A 15,574-nucleotide genomic window follows, 5' to 3' on the forward strand; every position below is an offset into this window, starting at 1 on the left:
TGCTTCTCTAAGTACCCTTATATAAGTGGATTGAGGCTGCTTTATGGGGCAGGCCTCCAGTTGTATACACAATTGCGAGACAAGTTGCTGGCTATTATTCAAAGAGGTTTTACTTCTAATACCCTTTTCTCAAATTTGTTCATATTTTGAAGGGAGTTCTTTGTTTTGTGTTGGCATGAAGTTAATGTTTTCTTATAAAAGAGCCTTTCTTTTACAATAGTTTAAGATGGTTTATTTCAGTGTTCTAGAAGTATTTGAAGTCAGAATGCCTTATGTTATGCCCTCTTTTCTAAAGATCATAAGAAAAGTTCACCTGAATCTTACCTCTGTAAAGCATATATATATATATATATATATTTAAATCTGGACATGAGATTACAAGATGCTGCATAACATTTTCAAGGGCTCATTAATGATTATTCCAGAGCTATAAAAATTCAGAAATTGCTGAGGCTTATGCTTTGCATCCTTTCTTTAATCAGTGTAACTGCTGCTTTGAAGACTTTCATTGTGGAAGTGGTGAGGCATATGCCACTGAGTGGGTCTCTAAAGAACTTCAGTGAATCCAGCACTTCTTTAAACTGCTTGTTTTCCTTTTATGAACAAGGGTCTGAGTTCTGACTCATTTTCTTGAAGGCATTCTCATATTTTCAAAGTAGATGTGAAGATCTGTTTATGAGAGTCTGCATTAAATACAGAACTAAGTGTGTAGCACCTGGTAAAAATGTTATGTAGAAAATAAAATGGTGAATGCTGAAGAAAGAAGACCTCAGTGCATGAAAGCAATGGGTAGATGGTAGAGGAGAAAATGTTGAGTCAGAGGAACGGGTTTCCCTTATAGCTGAGTTAGCAATGGTAAAAGAGCAAAACAGATTTGAGCTCTAATTGTGTCCTGTAAGTCACTTGAAACTCTTGATTCTTGCCTAGAATCTCTATGGCTCAACACCAACGAGAGATTTCTGTGCAAGGCTACAAAATGTTGTTTTTGGAAGCAGGTAATGTACAGATCTGTACAATGTTTTATTTGTGTGAGTATCATCCTAGTCTTTGAAGACCTCTTTAATTTACAGTGGCTCACAAGGTAGACCTAAACATTTAATCTAAAAAATCCTGAGCTTTGAAAAAGAACAGTCCTATAAATGGCTTGTTTTTTGGAGGAAAAAATGCAAGATAAAGCGTGTGTCTTCTGCAAGACTTCTTGCTCCGGGGCAGTGGGACAGCGAGAAACTTGTGGCAGGTCTGCGTACAGCAGGCTTTTCTTTGTTCTGAAAGTAACTGAATGTGTAACTTCAACAACAGAGCACAAATAACTATTTTGTCACGTGTCTGCTGCTTTCTGGCCAGCCAAGATTTCAACAGAGCTAAGACGTCAGACACAGCTGAGTGAGCTAATAACACTGTGCAGGTAAGCAGGAAGTGTCCGTGTTTAGTTGCTCATCGGCGGAAGCTCCGGGTTGAGTGTCATCTCCTACGTTTGCTGCTAACCCAGGATGGGCCAGCTTGGGGTACTGTAATGCTGTAATCATCAGCCTGCTCGGGGCTGTGGCTCCGCTACAGCTCTGGAGGGCTGAGGTCTTGAACTGAGATTGTAGGCTTTAAGAATATCTGCCATAAAAGCATTTTTTTTTTTCTCTTTTAGATTAAGATTCTTATGTTTCCAAAATAATAAGGAATGCCTGAAGTGGCTTTGTGCTGTTCCATAAAAACTTCCTCTCTTCATTCTCCCTTCAAATAAGGAAAAAGCAGTGTCCTTTATGTTATGGCTTTATTTTTAATATGGTCCAAGTTCGCATGTAGGTGGGGAAAAAAAGATACTTGCTTCTATGTATAGAACACTTCTAAATCTGTGGGTGATCATGGGAAATTAAGCAATGAAAAGAAAGCTTTAAGCTTAAAACTGAACATTGTTGGTGATTGCAATAAATAATTGCACAGGCAGTGGAACTGATGAGGCTGCCGTGTCTGGCAGCTGAAGAACTTTTCAATTTGCACCAAATAAAACATCTCTCATGTGCCTGGGTATTTAAAAAAGGCTCTCATGTCAATTCTGTCAAATAAGGTAAACTCTGTCTTCAGTTTTCTTGTCTGTGGAGCAATCGGTCAGTCTCCTGAAAATACTGTCCTGCAAATTGTATTAAAACTAGAAGATTGTTTCCAGGTGCTTAATTTGTTGAAATCTGCCAGCAAACTCCAGAAGTTCCATATTTCTTATTTCTGTGGGAAATGGCTATACAACCATGTCTGTAGCATCTGAAGTTGACATTTTTGCAATAAACAACTTTCTTCAGAGATAAGTTTATAAGTAATTATAAACCCTTCCTTTTCTAAAACTACACAAGCAAGTGACACTAACTTGCTACATAAGCACACTTGTGAATATTTGAGACCTCTAAAATTTGATGAAGGCTTTGATATTTGTTTGTATTTCTTGCCATGATGCCTGAAGTGGACCTAAACCATCACAATAGGCACATATGCTTAAGAGAGGTGGATCAGGATCATGTACTGTCCAGGGCTGATAAACATTGTAGGCTCCTGAACTTAACCAAGCCCAGGTTTTCCAAGTTTCTGTGAAAGTGCTAGGAAACTTTTGTCTACTGTAGGAAATGCCTGTGCTACTTATGATGTAAAAATTGCGTACTTGCATGTCATTTAAGTGGCCTAATTAGTGTAGGGCTCATCTGAACAGAGACAGGCTCAGTTGGTTCATTTAGAAGCACATTTGGAGGAGACTGCAGTGTGCGCCGTCTGTAGGATTGCTCAGTGCTGAGAACACTCATCCCGGAGGTGGGTTATCAGCCCTTCCTAGCAGGATGGGAACGCACTGTTCCCACGTGGCAGGAGACAGCCTCAGCGCCAAGAAAACAGCAATGTTTCTCTTGAAAGTGGACCACTGTGCAGAAGGGAAATCAAACCGCCAGGACATGGAGCTGCAATGTGCATGCCACCACCGACAGCCTTCCCATGAGAAGGGGAGGAGGTTCCAGCCTCTGGTCCACACAGCACCTTCTGTCAATGCTCTTTGTGTTAAAGAGTGATGAGTTACAATGCACAGGCTGTGTTGAGCACTGCAAAAGTGTTTTTGGAAGCTCCATCTATTTATGACAGTAAAGATAAGCTGATCAACACAAAGGTATTACCACTGTCTTACTCTAGTTTACTTTGAATAACATGAGCTTATTAAGGTGTTGACACTTAAATGTGTAATTATTTAAACAGTAGGTTTTTTGAGGTAAACCAAGACTTCAAGCAATGCTTCTGCTTGATTGACCAGTGTGATTTTTTTTTTTTTTCTGCAAAATACTTGTATTCTAGAGAAAGAAATGTCAGCCCCTGAGTTCTGTCTAATGGGCTAATTTTCTGTAGACTAATCTGATTTCTTACAGTTAGCTACTCACCATTCTGGCTGCTGCTGCTGCTTTCCCTTTCATCACTCCTAGTGAGTTTCCATCTCCTTTTTTTATGGCTTAAATAATGCTTGGCTAGTAGAGATTTCCTCCACACCGAAGCTTCCTGTCCTTGCAGTGGTCAAGATTAGAGTTACGCCTCAGTAAGCGTTCTCCACAGCGAAGTGGTACTTGACTTCAGTACACCTCTGATCTGGAGCCCGGTCCTCTGAGGCTGCCTATGACTTCCCCCTGCTTTAATGACACTCAATGGCAACAGCCCTTTATTCTTGAACCCTTGTAGAAGCAAACTGCAAGCTGTCCGCCTGGTCTTGTATCAAAGAAGAACCAAGTGGCATGGGAGCATCCACCATCATCACCTGGTCAGGCTTCAGGCTGTTGGCTTAGGATAATGGGGATTGAAGCCACAGCAGGTCTTAAAATACCTGCCTCCAGTACCTGCTCACCAGTAGTAGTACTGGTCAGGACAGCTCTTTCCAAATACCTACTTTAAGTAAATAAAAATAGAAATATTGGTGTGTATCCTGGTAGGAGGGTTACATACAACTAGCCAGTCTGAATTGCAAACTACATCATATGTTTTCATAGAAACACTGAAGTAGCTAATTGCGTGCACTGAGAGTTTCAACTTGAATGTCTTCTGACAGACTTCCTGAAGAAGCTATTGACATTATATCAATACCAACATGCTTTTTCGAGAAGCTGCTGTGCCTAGAAACAAGCTGCAGCTAGTTGTGGTCTTGTGTTGTAGGGCAAGGTTGTCCTTCAGTTTTTGTTTTAAGATACTTCCCAGTGCTGGGAGGGGTAACTAGGAAAAGAAATCTGCCATGTGGGATTTAATTGCCTCTGCATTCATAGGTCTACACCTTTCTTGGAAAAATCTGGAGTTTTAAAATTGGAAAAAGACAGAAACTCACTGCTTTCAGAAGTATGGTCAATGTGTAACGCAATACTGAATCATTAGAAGAATACCTTATAATTGGTTGTATTTTTACAAGCACTAAAATGGGAGTGATTAAGTACTGGAACAGGCTTCCCAGAGGTAATCTGGGGCCTTTAAACTTAACTGGGCAAGACCTTGAGCAACCTGACCTCAGGGCTTTGCAATTGCCCTTGCTGTGAGCCAGAGGTTGGACTGGATGCCTTAGGGAGGTCACAGCCGACCTGAGATATGAGGTTCTTTGATCTTGGCACTGCCAGCAGCTGGCAGCTGTACCTGGAGACCTGGACACTGGCAAGGATTCTGCTGAGCTGTCCGGTGTGATGGCTTGCTCTTGCAGTCAGGCGTGCTGCTGTCCGTGCTGGCTTCTTGCTTTACTGTTTTTGAGACACGCTGAGTTACTCTAAGGAATTAATTAGGCATCTGCAGCAAGTGTTTGTAACAGAAGCTGATCAAAGTACTCAGGTACCTACTGGCCAGATGGAAGCTATCAGCACAGGTGTGCTCCACCCCACAAACGTGTGGTGACTTGTGGCCACCTTTTGCAGGCAGAGGGTGTTTCAGGAGCCCTGTGCTGATAGCGCATATCCTGCAGTGTGCGTGTCCAGGGATGAGACCAGCTGTGTCAGTGAGCTGACGACACCAGGCTTACTGCTCCACAGCTCATTAGTGTGAGGGGTGTGACAAGTCCCTGGAATCAGTGGCATGTCCTCCTGCAGGATGCTGGCTGTGGGAACGAGAAAAGGAAACAAGGCAATTGACTCCTTTCATACCCTGATGGTTGGTAGGCTGGCTTCTTTCTTTTTGCTGTGCACCTTTTCCAGATACAAAGGTATATAAAAAGGACAAAGACCTCAACAGAAGAGTTAAGCACAGCAGTAAGATCAACTTCAGAATCTTTCTACTGAAACTACAGCAATAACTTTAAGTATTAAGTAACACAGAAGCTTACTGAAACTCAGAAAAACCACCGTAATTACGTGGAGTATTTAATGGCACTCCATTTCTGTCTGTGAAGTCAGGGGTAGGACTTCTTGTGAAGAAATATTTACATACATCTTTAAAGAAATACTTCTAAATGCAACATTTGTTTCAAGAATGGTGTGAGAAACTGAGCAGTGTATTTTAATTGGCTTCAAAAGAAATTGAATGCAAGTGCAAAAAAAAATTGAATGTTTAAGTTACAGTATTTGTGTAAATGTTCCAAATGCTGCAGTTCTGTGATTAAAGTTGAAAAATGTCAATTAGCATGGCTAAGATTGATCATGAATAGCAGTGGATGAAGTTTATGGTTCATAAGTTCATACATTTTTACAAGCTGTATGTGTACATTTCCAAAGGTTGTGGGTGATTAAATATTATTGTCAACTGTCTTCCAGAAGCTGAACAACATAAAACATTGTAAAACATCATTCTTGTGTATGATGAAAACAAACAGAGGCTGAAGTAAAAGGAGATGGATTTTATTACCCTTCTCCTGCTGAAAATATAGCTTGTATTTTTTACTGTGTTGTCCCTTTAGTGTTTTTTTTAAAAAAAGTGGTGTAATAGTGGCATTAATAATTATATGTTCTAACACATGAGAACCTTATTGTAGTCTGTCAACACTAGGAATTTGCACAATGCTAATTAGTAAGTTAAAATGTAATTGAACTCTAGGCTTGGTAGGTCTCAGAACAACACCTACTTTAACAACACCTACTTTAGATTCAGCGAAATTGTTCTCTAACGTGTAAATTGAGCTCTACGCTTAGAGTACACACGTGTAAATTAAACCTATTGCGATTACACAGAATGAGGACACTGTTTTTGTGTAATATGCTGTCTGGTCATGGGGCAGGTGCTGATTCCAGGTTTTATATGCAATCATGGAGTTACAACAACTAGGGTTTGCCCAGATAATCCAGTTGGTGTTCTTGCTGCTAGATACAATAGGAGGCAATTTGTAGGGAACCATTTCTCCATGCGGATCGTTCTTCTGGATCTTGAATTTAAGGTGCATGAATTGCTGCCAAAACCACCTTTTCTGTGGGTAGCCCCGCTGGGAGGAGGCTGGTGGAGTTGGACTTGTTTTGGGGGTTTGAGAAGGCTTCTTGTATAGACAGTGGGATAATTCTTTTGGTTGAATTAAACGTCGCATTGGTTATAACTGTAGGGTGGGACACCTGTGCTGCTTCTTGTTCTTGTGCCTACAGGATTATCAGATTAAAAAGGAAATGAAATGGCAGAAATGAGAGAAAAGGCTGTTAGAAGTTCTGAACAAAATATGGGCAGTTGTACCCCAAATCAAATCTTTGCCTATTGCAGCATAAGGGAACATCTTACACCCGTGATGTCCATCGGCAAACTGTTCTGGTGTGCTGGTGTGGTTAATTCAAGGTTCCCTTTTCCTCACCTGACGAGTCCAGTTATGACTAAATTAGTCGTATTAATCTGTAGGTTATAGGGAGGGAAGCTTGCTTTGCTTTCAGTTATAGAGCATCTGAGGAGATGACTGCAAAGCTCTGAGTCAGCTGTAACTTCTTCCTGCTGGATACCACAGTGGTGAGAAGTCGGTCTTACTACCTCTGAAGAAATGGTTGTGAAGAGGAACGTGTGAAAATTGCATCACAGGTCTTTGCCAAGGGTTATAAAAATTCCCTAGGGAGTAGCTGTCAGTCCAACTAATTACTTTGCCTCTATCTTAACAAAACTAGAAGCTTTTTGATAAGAAAACTCCGAGAAGCTCAAGTGATTCTTTCAGTCATTGTAAACCAGTTGAAAAGTGTGACATGGGTGATAGTGATATTTAGTAGATACCAATAGATGCTGACGTAATACACCTAGGTGTGCATTCTGAATAAGCCACCCATTTTGGCAAGCAGTATTGATGAAGGTGCAGTAATGCTGGTAGAGTGGCTGGGGAAACCTAGTACGGAGCCCATTGCTTGGACCAGATACCATCTTTCTTGAAAGTTCTTGGAAATGCAACAAATCTATGAAAAAATCAACGTAATCTCCCTTAATGGAAAAGAAAATGCTTAAAATTACAGGGAAATAGAGGAGAAACTGGAAAGCAATATTGCTGTTGCTCTTGGGTTCAAAGGGCTAACAGAATGGATGTGTGCACCATAAGTCTCATCCCCAGTCTAAGAAGGATGCGGTAGGACTGGGTAGGACACGTTTGAGAGTGACAAGGGTAATGAAAGTGTGGATGCGTTTTTCCTTTATTTACTTCTATATTTTTTGGTACAAGGATGACTTAAAACTAGCATCACATCTCTAAACAGTAGAGAAATTATGGGTGAAGAACTATGACAGAACATCTATAACAGCATGTGCAGCATGGAGAGGCAAGTAAGCCATTCCTAGTGTCTCCCAGCATAAGAACTAGCAGGGATGGTGAACTGAAACCACCAGGTGGCAAATTTTTAGATCAAAGTAGTTCTTTACATAGTCCTTAACACTGAAATACAATCCTGTATGCTGTTGTGATGCTCAGAAATTCACATGGATTCGAGGAGAGATGAAATAAATTAATGGAGGAAAAATATATGCAGTAAAACACACGTGCTGGCTTAGGAGGGCCTTGAGCTCCAGCCTTCCCATGCTGGGGGTCTATTCCCATGGCAGAGGCATGTCCTGCTGTGTTCCCTAGGCATCTGCCGCTGTAACAGCACAGATCCTGGGCTAGATATCCCCTGGTCTGTGCCATGACAGAGGCTTTAAGCTGTATGTCGTTGTGACTTGGCTACAAGATGAAAACTGGAGCCGTTGAAGAATATTCCCTCATAGGACTTTTACAGTAGAACACAAATTGTGTATATACTAGAAAATACGTTCAGGTACATTTCCAGGCACAGAAGCAATCTGATATAGAATAATATTTTAATGAAATCTCTCAATTTGAAAACAGGACAACTTCACATTGCCAACTGGGAGCGATCCTTGTTCGTGTGAATTCCCAAACCATGCCAAAGAATTTTAGGGGTTTGCTAGTTGGCATGGGTTAAAATCATGCCAGAGACCATTTTTAACAATTAAGCAATATAGGCAGTTGCATTCCATTACCCAGGAGTGTTTCCAGGCCCTGTAATTTACAGCCTGAATATTGCATTTCTATTCAGTTTGAAGTAACAAACAGAAAATGTAGAAGCACAGTAGGGCTTCTCTGTGTGACTGCCATAGTTACTGGTCTGCCTCTTACAGGCAAAGTCTTCTTGCTGATTTTATGGCCAAGAACAAAATGTTCTGTTAGGTTCTTAAGCAATTTAAATCTTGCACAAAAAAATGGCACAAAAGTAATGTGGGGTCATTTGAACTTGCCCATGTTACCACCTGGGAAATAGTCTAAAGTTGCTGTTTAGAATGAAGATCGTTAAGAGTTGCTTTGCTAAAATATAAAATGTGTTGGTTTTACCTTAAAAGTAATCACTACTTTTCCTTTCTAGACGATGTCTTCAGCAGTTGTTCAAATATATGCAGCAGATCGCAATGCCATGTGGTCAAAGAAATGCTGTGGTGTAGCTTGCCTTGTAAAGGACAATCCGCAGAGGTCATATTTTATCAGAATATATGACATTAAGGTAAGTGTTTTTTCTTTTTCATACTGACATATTCATTCTCCATTTTGAATTGAACGAGTTCAGGTGATTGTAGTTACACCCTTACACAGTAATTCTGAAGTAAATAGTTGTGCACTGAGCAGGTCAATGACAGTGCTTATTAATAGGCATGTGCAACTTTCTCAGGTGTTCTAAATTTAAATTATTTCAATATGTCAGCTCTTACAGATGAGATAAAGGTGAGGTGTGATTTTCTTGCAGTTCACAGAAGCTGTCCTCCACTAACCAGATTAGTGAAACTAGTGAAAGCTAGTGTAGTGTCACTGATACAGGTAGCTGTCAGAACTCTAGCACGTGTTAGTACCTTGGCTGATACTAATAAAGTAGATTCTGTGTTCTTTAGGGAGGAAAACCAGAATCTTCTTTTTCATGATCAATGTGTTCATGCACGTGAAAACTGCAGGATAAACGTTTTTCCCCACAGTACGTATATTCATACTGAAGATCTCTGTCCAACTCTAATATTTCACTCAGGGCAGTGTGAACTAAGAGCTTATGTGTTCCAAGACGTTTTTACAACAACAAAAAAATGATGCCTAGGAGTGTAAGTCGTACTGACTTTCTCTGAGACTTTGGAAAGCTTCCCATTCCATCTACAGCTAGGAGTAGCTCACTATCTGTCAACAGTAATTCCTTGAAGTCTTTCAGATTGATTCAGAAACGCTAGTTGGCATTTACATTTGTGATTTGGTCACTTCATTATTAGGCTTGGAATCCCATTCCTTCAGTTCTGATACATAATGCCATTTAAATATATAAAACTTTACTTAAAAAGGTGAGATTTCTGTTCCCTTGAAGTTAAGTGTTTTCAGGTAAACCCTGAGCTGATAACATGCTGGTATAAGCCTCCCTTATTTTTTTTTTTACTATTAACACTGTATTATTGCTATCACTGCTGACTATTAGTGCTACCAGCATAGTGATTGCAGGATTATAGGAATTGAGGTATGTTTTATAAAACATCCAGGAATCTGAACAGAAGGTGGAATGAGAGAATTAGTCTGGTTTCGTCTGGTTTCTCCACATGTTCTAGTATACTTGGATTGAGCTTGTTCTTTGGGTGAATGAATGACAGATGCTTAGCAATATGCAGTTTCAAACTCTTGATTGGTTCTATTGTGAAAGATAACCTGCAATTTGTCTTCAAGTGTTTTCAAATCTTTTTTTTTTTTTTTTTTCAGGATGGGAAATTATTGTGGGAGCAGGAGCTGTACAATAACTTTGTATATAATAGTCCTAGAGGATATTTTCATACCTTTGCTGGAGATGTGAGTCTCAACATCTTTGAATACCTATTTTAGAATGTCTTTTAATAGAACGTTAACTTCTAATGTAACTGAGGTTTTCATTTAATTCTGTAAATTATTTATGAAAGTACAATATTACTTGTTTTCCTTGAAGTTTTTTATGCTTATTTATTGAAATAACTTTGGCTTTCGACTAGAAAACTTAAGCCATAGAACAGAAACATAAAATTCACTTATTTATTTTCAACTCCCATTACTAATGAAATTCTTTTGACATACAGATGATGCTTGTGAAGTATCATCTATTTCTTAAAAAAAAAATTCCTCCCCCAACTTTGATTTCAGGCCCCAAGATTTTGCTCAAATTTGTTAGTATGAGCTCCAGATACTTGATTAGTAGACAGACATTCCTAAGTTAGATTATGTTTCACTGAGATTTGTTTGCAAATTTACAGTGGTGGTCTTTTTTTTTTTTTTTTTTTTTGACTGATTATACCTTCAGAAGGTATAAGAACTTGGAAGTCTTTGAAACATTTTCTTAGTCACGGGTGGGGGAATATTAATGTTTTTCAGACATGTCAAGTTGGTCTTAATTTTGCTAATGAAGAAGAAGCTAAACTATTCCGCAAAACAGTAACAGATTTACTTGGACGACGGCAGAGAAAATCTGGTAAATATTTAAATTAATCTTTAATTCAGACTTGTTTATGTTATTTTGGGGGGAGGCAGGAAATTAATTATATGTCTGAAAGCAACTGAAGGCTTTGCTGCCATATTTATATTTAGAAGTCATTGTGTTATGAAAGTGCTTCATCTCTCTATTTTACAAAAATAATATTTTTTTTTCTGAAATAACTCAGTGTTCCTTGCTATAAAGTCTCAGCTTGTAGGCTCCAAGATTGTGGTGTTTGAAAATATAGACCAGAAAGAAGAAAAAAGGGTAAGCTGTCAGTGGGGAAAAGGAGAAATCTTCCTGTAAGCTGTTTTCACATTTGATTAAACCCTATTTTAGCTCTGGGCTGTTTATAACGAATTTGTTTAAATTCAGCCCAAGTGGGTTGTAACAAAGATTTTACCATCTGGTATGTTCAGTAGTTCATGTGAATGAATTATTGGCATTGGTCCAGTGTTTAGTAGAGAAACATCTTCTATTCAAAACTAGTAATCTTGGCAGGGGCCAAGAACAGGAGACATAATGTGTCTATACTGTCCTTAGCAGCACAGGACGGTCTGAAGCACAGCAGGCGTTTTGTCAGCTGCAGGATGCTTTAGGAACATGGTCAGTGTTTTAAAGGGAGCTCAGGCTTTCTCCAGATCTTGTCTTGGTCCTTTTCTCATAAATATCTTATAAATGACTTGCCTATCTGACAGCCACATCACCATGAAGACTAAGAGAGAAAACATAGGTTGGATGTGCTTAGGCTTGCTGTAAGCCAGTGTGGACTTGTATCTAAGCTATAGATGCGTTTCTGTAGTCGGTCTTGGAATTGAATTGCACTAGCAATGAATGCAGCTAAGGCTGATGTAAAGGGAGGATGCCCTTGGAGTACCACAGGCTTGCAAGCCTTCTCAGGAAGCTACATGATCCATATGGGTTTCATTCAGGGTGGTGGCTTAGGCACAGAGCATTTGTTCCAGAGTTTAGTTGGCTTCTTGAAGATGGTCTCTGCTTGAAAGCAGAATATGTGCATTCTTGTGTGTCATTCTTCATTATCATGTGTCTAAAACACTGTGCTGCAGAGCACAGATGTGACTTGGAAGAAAGGAAATAATCTATCTGCGTGGCTGGCCATAGCAAACTTTGGTTGAAAATAGTGGTTCAGTCAAACCTCCTGTTCACAGGATGTTCAGCATAGTTTTTCTTGTTTAATCTTTGAGTAAATGTATTGGCTTGTGTGCTCAAATCCATGCTGTAAGATGAGCTTATTCCATGCATTCTGAAATGTCTTAAAAGACAAACAACTCTGCCCCAAAATGCTTACAAATTGAAGAAAACTTTAGTTAAAAAAATAAGGAAAGCTAAAATACTCCACACTTTTTTTTTTTACTAAGAACTGGAAAACAAGGATTAAAAACAGTTACAAGATTTTTTTTTTCTTAGTCAAGCCACCAGGTTAAATTTCCTATTTGTCATTCATAGGGCTGTTTCTAATTGTTCTTCTATAATAATGGGCTTTGCATTTGTCAAAGGTAAAACTGATTTGCTGTTGGTGCATGTACATAGATTTTTATATAAATGCTTTATAAAAACATAGTATGTGTAGGCTAAATTATGTTATACACACAAGCTTATATATAATATAAATTATATTAAAGCTTCATGTATTATTTATATTAGATAATAAATCGTGTGTGTATTCTAACACAACTTCTAAAGCTGCAGTAATGGTTTGGCGTTCTCAATACTTTTTCTGTTTAATGGGATCTTTACTCCCATGCCTTCCAAATATATTTCATTTCCTAGCAGTGCCACCTGATGTGCTTTTACTGAAATGAGTACTCTGTGAGATCACTTAGCAGCCTGTTATGCCATTCAGGGCTTGCTAGGAGACTTTTTTCCAGGAGTCGTATGGAAAGGTCAGGTTACTGGAAGGCAGCAAGAACAGCAGTTCTGGGTCAGAAAATTGTGCTGGTGCTGAGACTAGTATGTGAAATGTCATACAGCTGCAAGAAGAGGCAACAGTGTTCTGCTCTTCCTCACTTGGCATGAAGTGAGTTCCAGTCAGTGTACAGACAACTGAGTAAGTGCATCTGGAGTTCAGCAGAGGTGAAAGTACGGCTCCAAATAGAGCATGTATGAGAGTTTACAAATGTACAAAATATTCAGTAGAGAATAGAAGGAGAGAGAAAGGTTTTAATATCAGGCTGGTTTTTCATCTAGTTAAATTTTTAAAAACTCATTAAATCCTTAACCATAGCTTAAGGAGAAATTACCATACTTAGTTAATTTCTCTGGTTGACTCACTTAAATAATCTCTCCATTTACTTCTTAAATGGATCCCAAGTAGTTCCCCCAGTAAGCAGGGTGAACACAGCGTTTCTTCTCTGGGCCTGTCAGTATAGTCCATTCACATTTCAGGTATACTTGCATGTAGGTACCATTTGTTCTTATTTTTTATCATCTTGCCTAAGAAATGTTGATGTGTGTGTTCCACACTCTGAGAGAATTTAGCTTTATTTTTAACTGCCTTTCAGAAGTAGGCGGTTTCAGTTTTTGTCTAATTTTTTGGCACCTTGTAGCTCAGGGGTGGGAGCTTTTTCAGTCCTCTCTGAAGCTCTCTGCTTCCTCCACAAGCTTTTAGCTCCTGCTGACCTTCCTAATGCACTTCAAGCTGGGTATTGTGTATGTACTAAATGGTACTATTACTGCCTGGGAGGCAAGGGCATCTCTGCTGAGACTTGAATCCGATGCAAGCTGAGCACTTCAGAGATCTCTTTCCAGGAATGCTTGCTGATGAGAACATGGTTTCTTAGACACAGGCAGCTGAAGTTGATCTTTTGGATCAGTAGGCTTCTCCATCTTCTGTCAGACCTCTGGTTAAGTCATCGGCACTTCAGAACAGGAGTTTTTGTTTCCTAATCTGCAGTGGAAACCACAGAAAAACAGATCTAGTATCTGTTGGCCACAAATCATTATTCTTATCTAGACCCAGCAAAAATTGTGGGAAGTGTTTAAAGTGTCTTGCTTTGTTCTCCACTATTTTTTCTCTTGAACTCTTTCTCCTAATGAAAATTTTAATAGGTTGCCATGATTTGGCACAAGGCCAGTTAACATTTCCCATGAATGCGTACTGCTTTTGCCAGCTTCCCCTCCTGTGCCAAATGGCTTGCCCGAAGTCCTGCACTTTCCTTTTCAGTTTCAGAGCCGATGCTTCCTAGATAGGACTGCAATTAGACTCCAGAAGTTGAGCAGGTTTTTTTGAGTCCAACACGAGCGAATTCTTAAGCTCGATATTCTAGGAAGAGAAAACATAGTACATGAGCGAATTCTTAAGCTCGATATTCTAGGAAGAGAAAACATAGTATTTGGCCAAAAAGCCCCTTTTTTTGTCCCCCAGCATTTCACCTCTAACACTAATTTTCTTTGAACTGGGAGACAAGTGTCTTCTGAAGGCTTTCTCAGCAAAGGAAGATTCTTGAAGGGTTTTGGTCATCTTCTTTTGGAAGTTCTCTATTCCCAACTGAAGATCATCAGCACGTGAGGCTGACTTGTCTTGCTCACCTAGAATTTTAGATTTTGTTGTTTAAATATTGATAGGACAAGGTCAAGGATATCTCTGTAAGCATAGTCTCCCTTCCCCTTATGCTTGTGTCTGAAAAACACAATGGGTTAGCAGTTTTTCCAGGACTAGCTGAAGATGAAAATGTCTGTTAAATTATCCTTAAACTTGTAGGAGGCCCTGTTACATTTCAAATATGCCAGTACAGTCTCCTATATAGAGCCAAGTTTTTTGGTGTGGTGAGATGATAGACCAAGCTTGCATGTATGGTGCTACTAAACCCAGAAGCCTTCTGAATGTCTGTGTAGGTACGAAAGTAGTGTAAGTGTAACTGGACTGGTATTTGTTCAAAACTGTTTTGAAGGAAGGTTGCAGAATGGGTAAATGTTGAGGTGTATAGGAACAAATACTAAGAGGGAAGTCTCCTTCAAAGGAGAATAAGCCATTACAGTCTGAGATTAATGAGGTGTGAAATGCTTACAACTACATTTTAAATTGTAAAACCAAATTCTTCATAGTCCGTGAAACAGTTTGGCTTTGTGAATAAAATATCTTAAGGAGACCTGAGTTCTGTTTGGTGTTGTTCAGCTAGCTGCTGGGTAACAGGTGAAGTGTCTTGCCCTTCTGTGTCCCAGTTTCTTCAAGTAAAAACAAAAAAAATTATAAAGTACATCTGGCTTTGTGGGAGAACATTACTGTATCAAAGTGTTCATTGTATTTCTAATTAAACTGAAGGAACGATCTCATTTAGTGGAAATAAGAAACCATAATACTTTGAAAATCTTGCTTTGATAGGTTGTACCAAAAGAACTGTTTTTTGAATATTTCACCTTACTTTGGAGTTAAAATGTCTGAAATCAACTCACTAGCTATTTCCTTATGCTCCAAGTTGGCCCACTTCAGATCAGTTATAATGATCTAAAATGTGTTTTCATAATTCTGTAATGCTTAACTTCTTTCAACTGTTGAACAAGTAGGTTTTAAAAACAGGTTGCTAGGTCTCAGCTCAAGGTCATTGAAAGTGTCACTAGAAAATAAAGTTTAGAATGAATTTGTGTTGTGATACCCATGAATAAATAGTTCTTTTTCTTTTTCAACAGAAAAAAGAAGAGACCCACCAAATGGTAAGCTTTTTGCATGAACACTGCATTTTATT

The 15,574-nt window shown here is 39.1% G+C and overlaps 1 protein-coding gene across 2 annotated transcripts in view; it reads left to right on the plus strand.

Moving 5' to 3' along the window:
- Window positions 1–15,574, plus strand: part of WASL (WASP like actin nucleation promoting factor) — a 49,465-nt gene that overhangs the window by 16,365 nt on the left and 17,526 nt on the right. For both annotated transcript variants that reach the window (XM_035331655.1, XM_035331661.1), the window contains exons 2-5: window positions 8,778–8,912; window positions 10,133–10,219; window positions 10,772–10,868; window positions 15,519–15,542. In XM_035331655.1, the coding sequence (XP_035187546.1) occupies window positions 8,778–8,912; window positions 10,133–10,219; window positions 10,772–10,868; window positions 15,519–15,542 (343 nt within the window). The remainder of the gene's footprint in view (window positions 1–8,777; window positions 8,913–10,132; window positions 10,220–10,771; window positions 10,869–15,518; window positions 15,543–15,574) is intronic.

Source organism: Oxyura jamaicensis, chromosome 1 (assembly GCF_011077185.1).
Source record: "Oxyura jamaicensis isolate SHBP4307 breed ruddy duck chromosome 1, BPBGC_Ojam_1.0, whole genome shotgun sequence".
In the NCBI taxonomy this organism is placed as follows: domain Eukaryota; kingdom Metazoa; phylum Chordata; class Aves; order Anseriformes; family Anatidae; genus Oxyura; species Oxyura jamaicensis.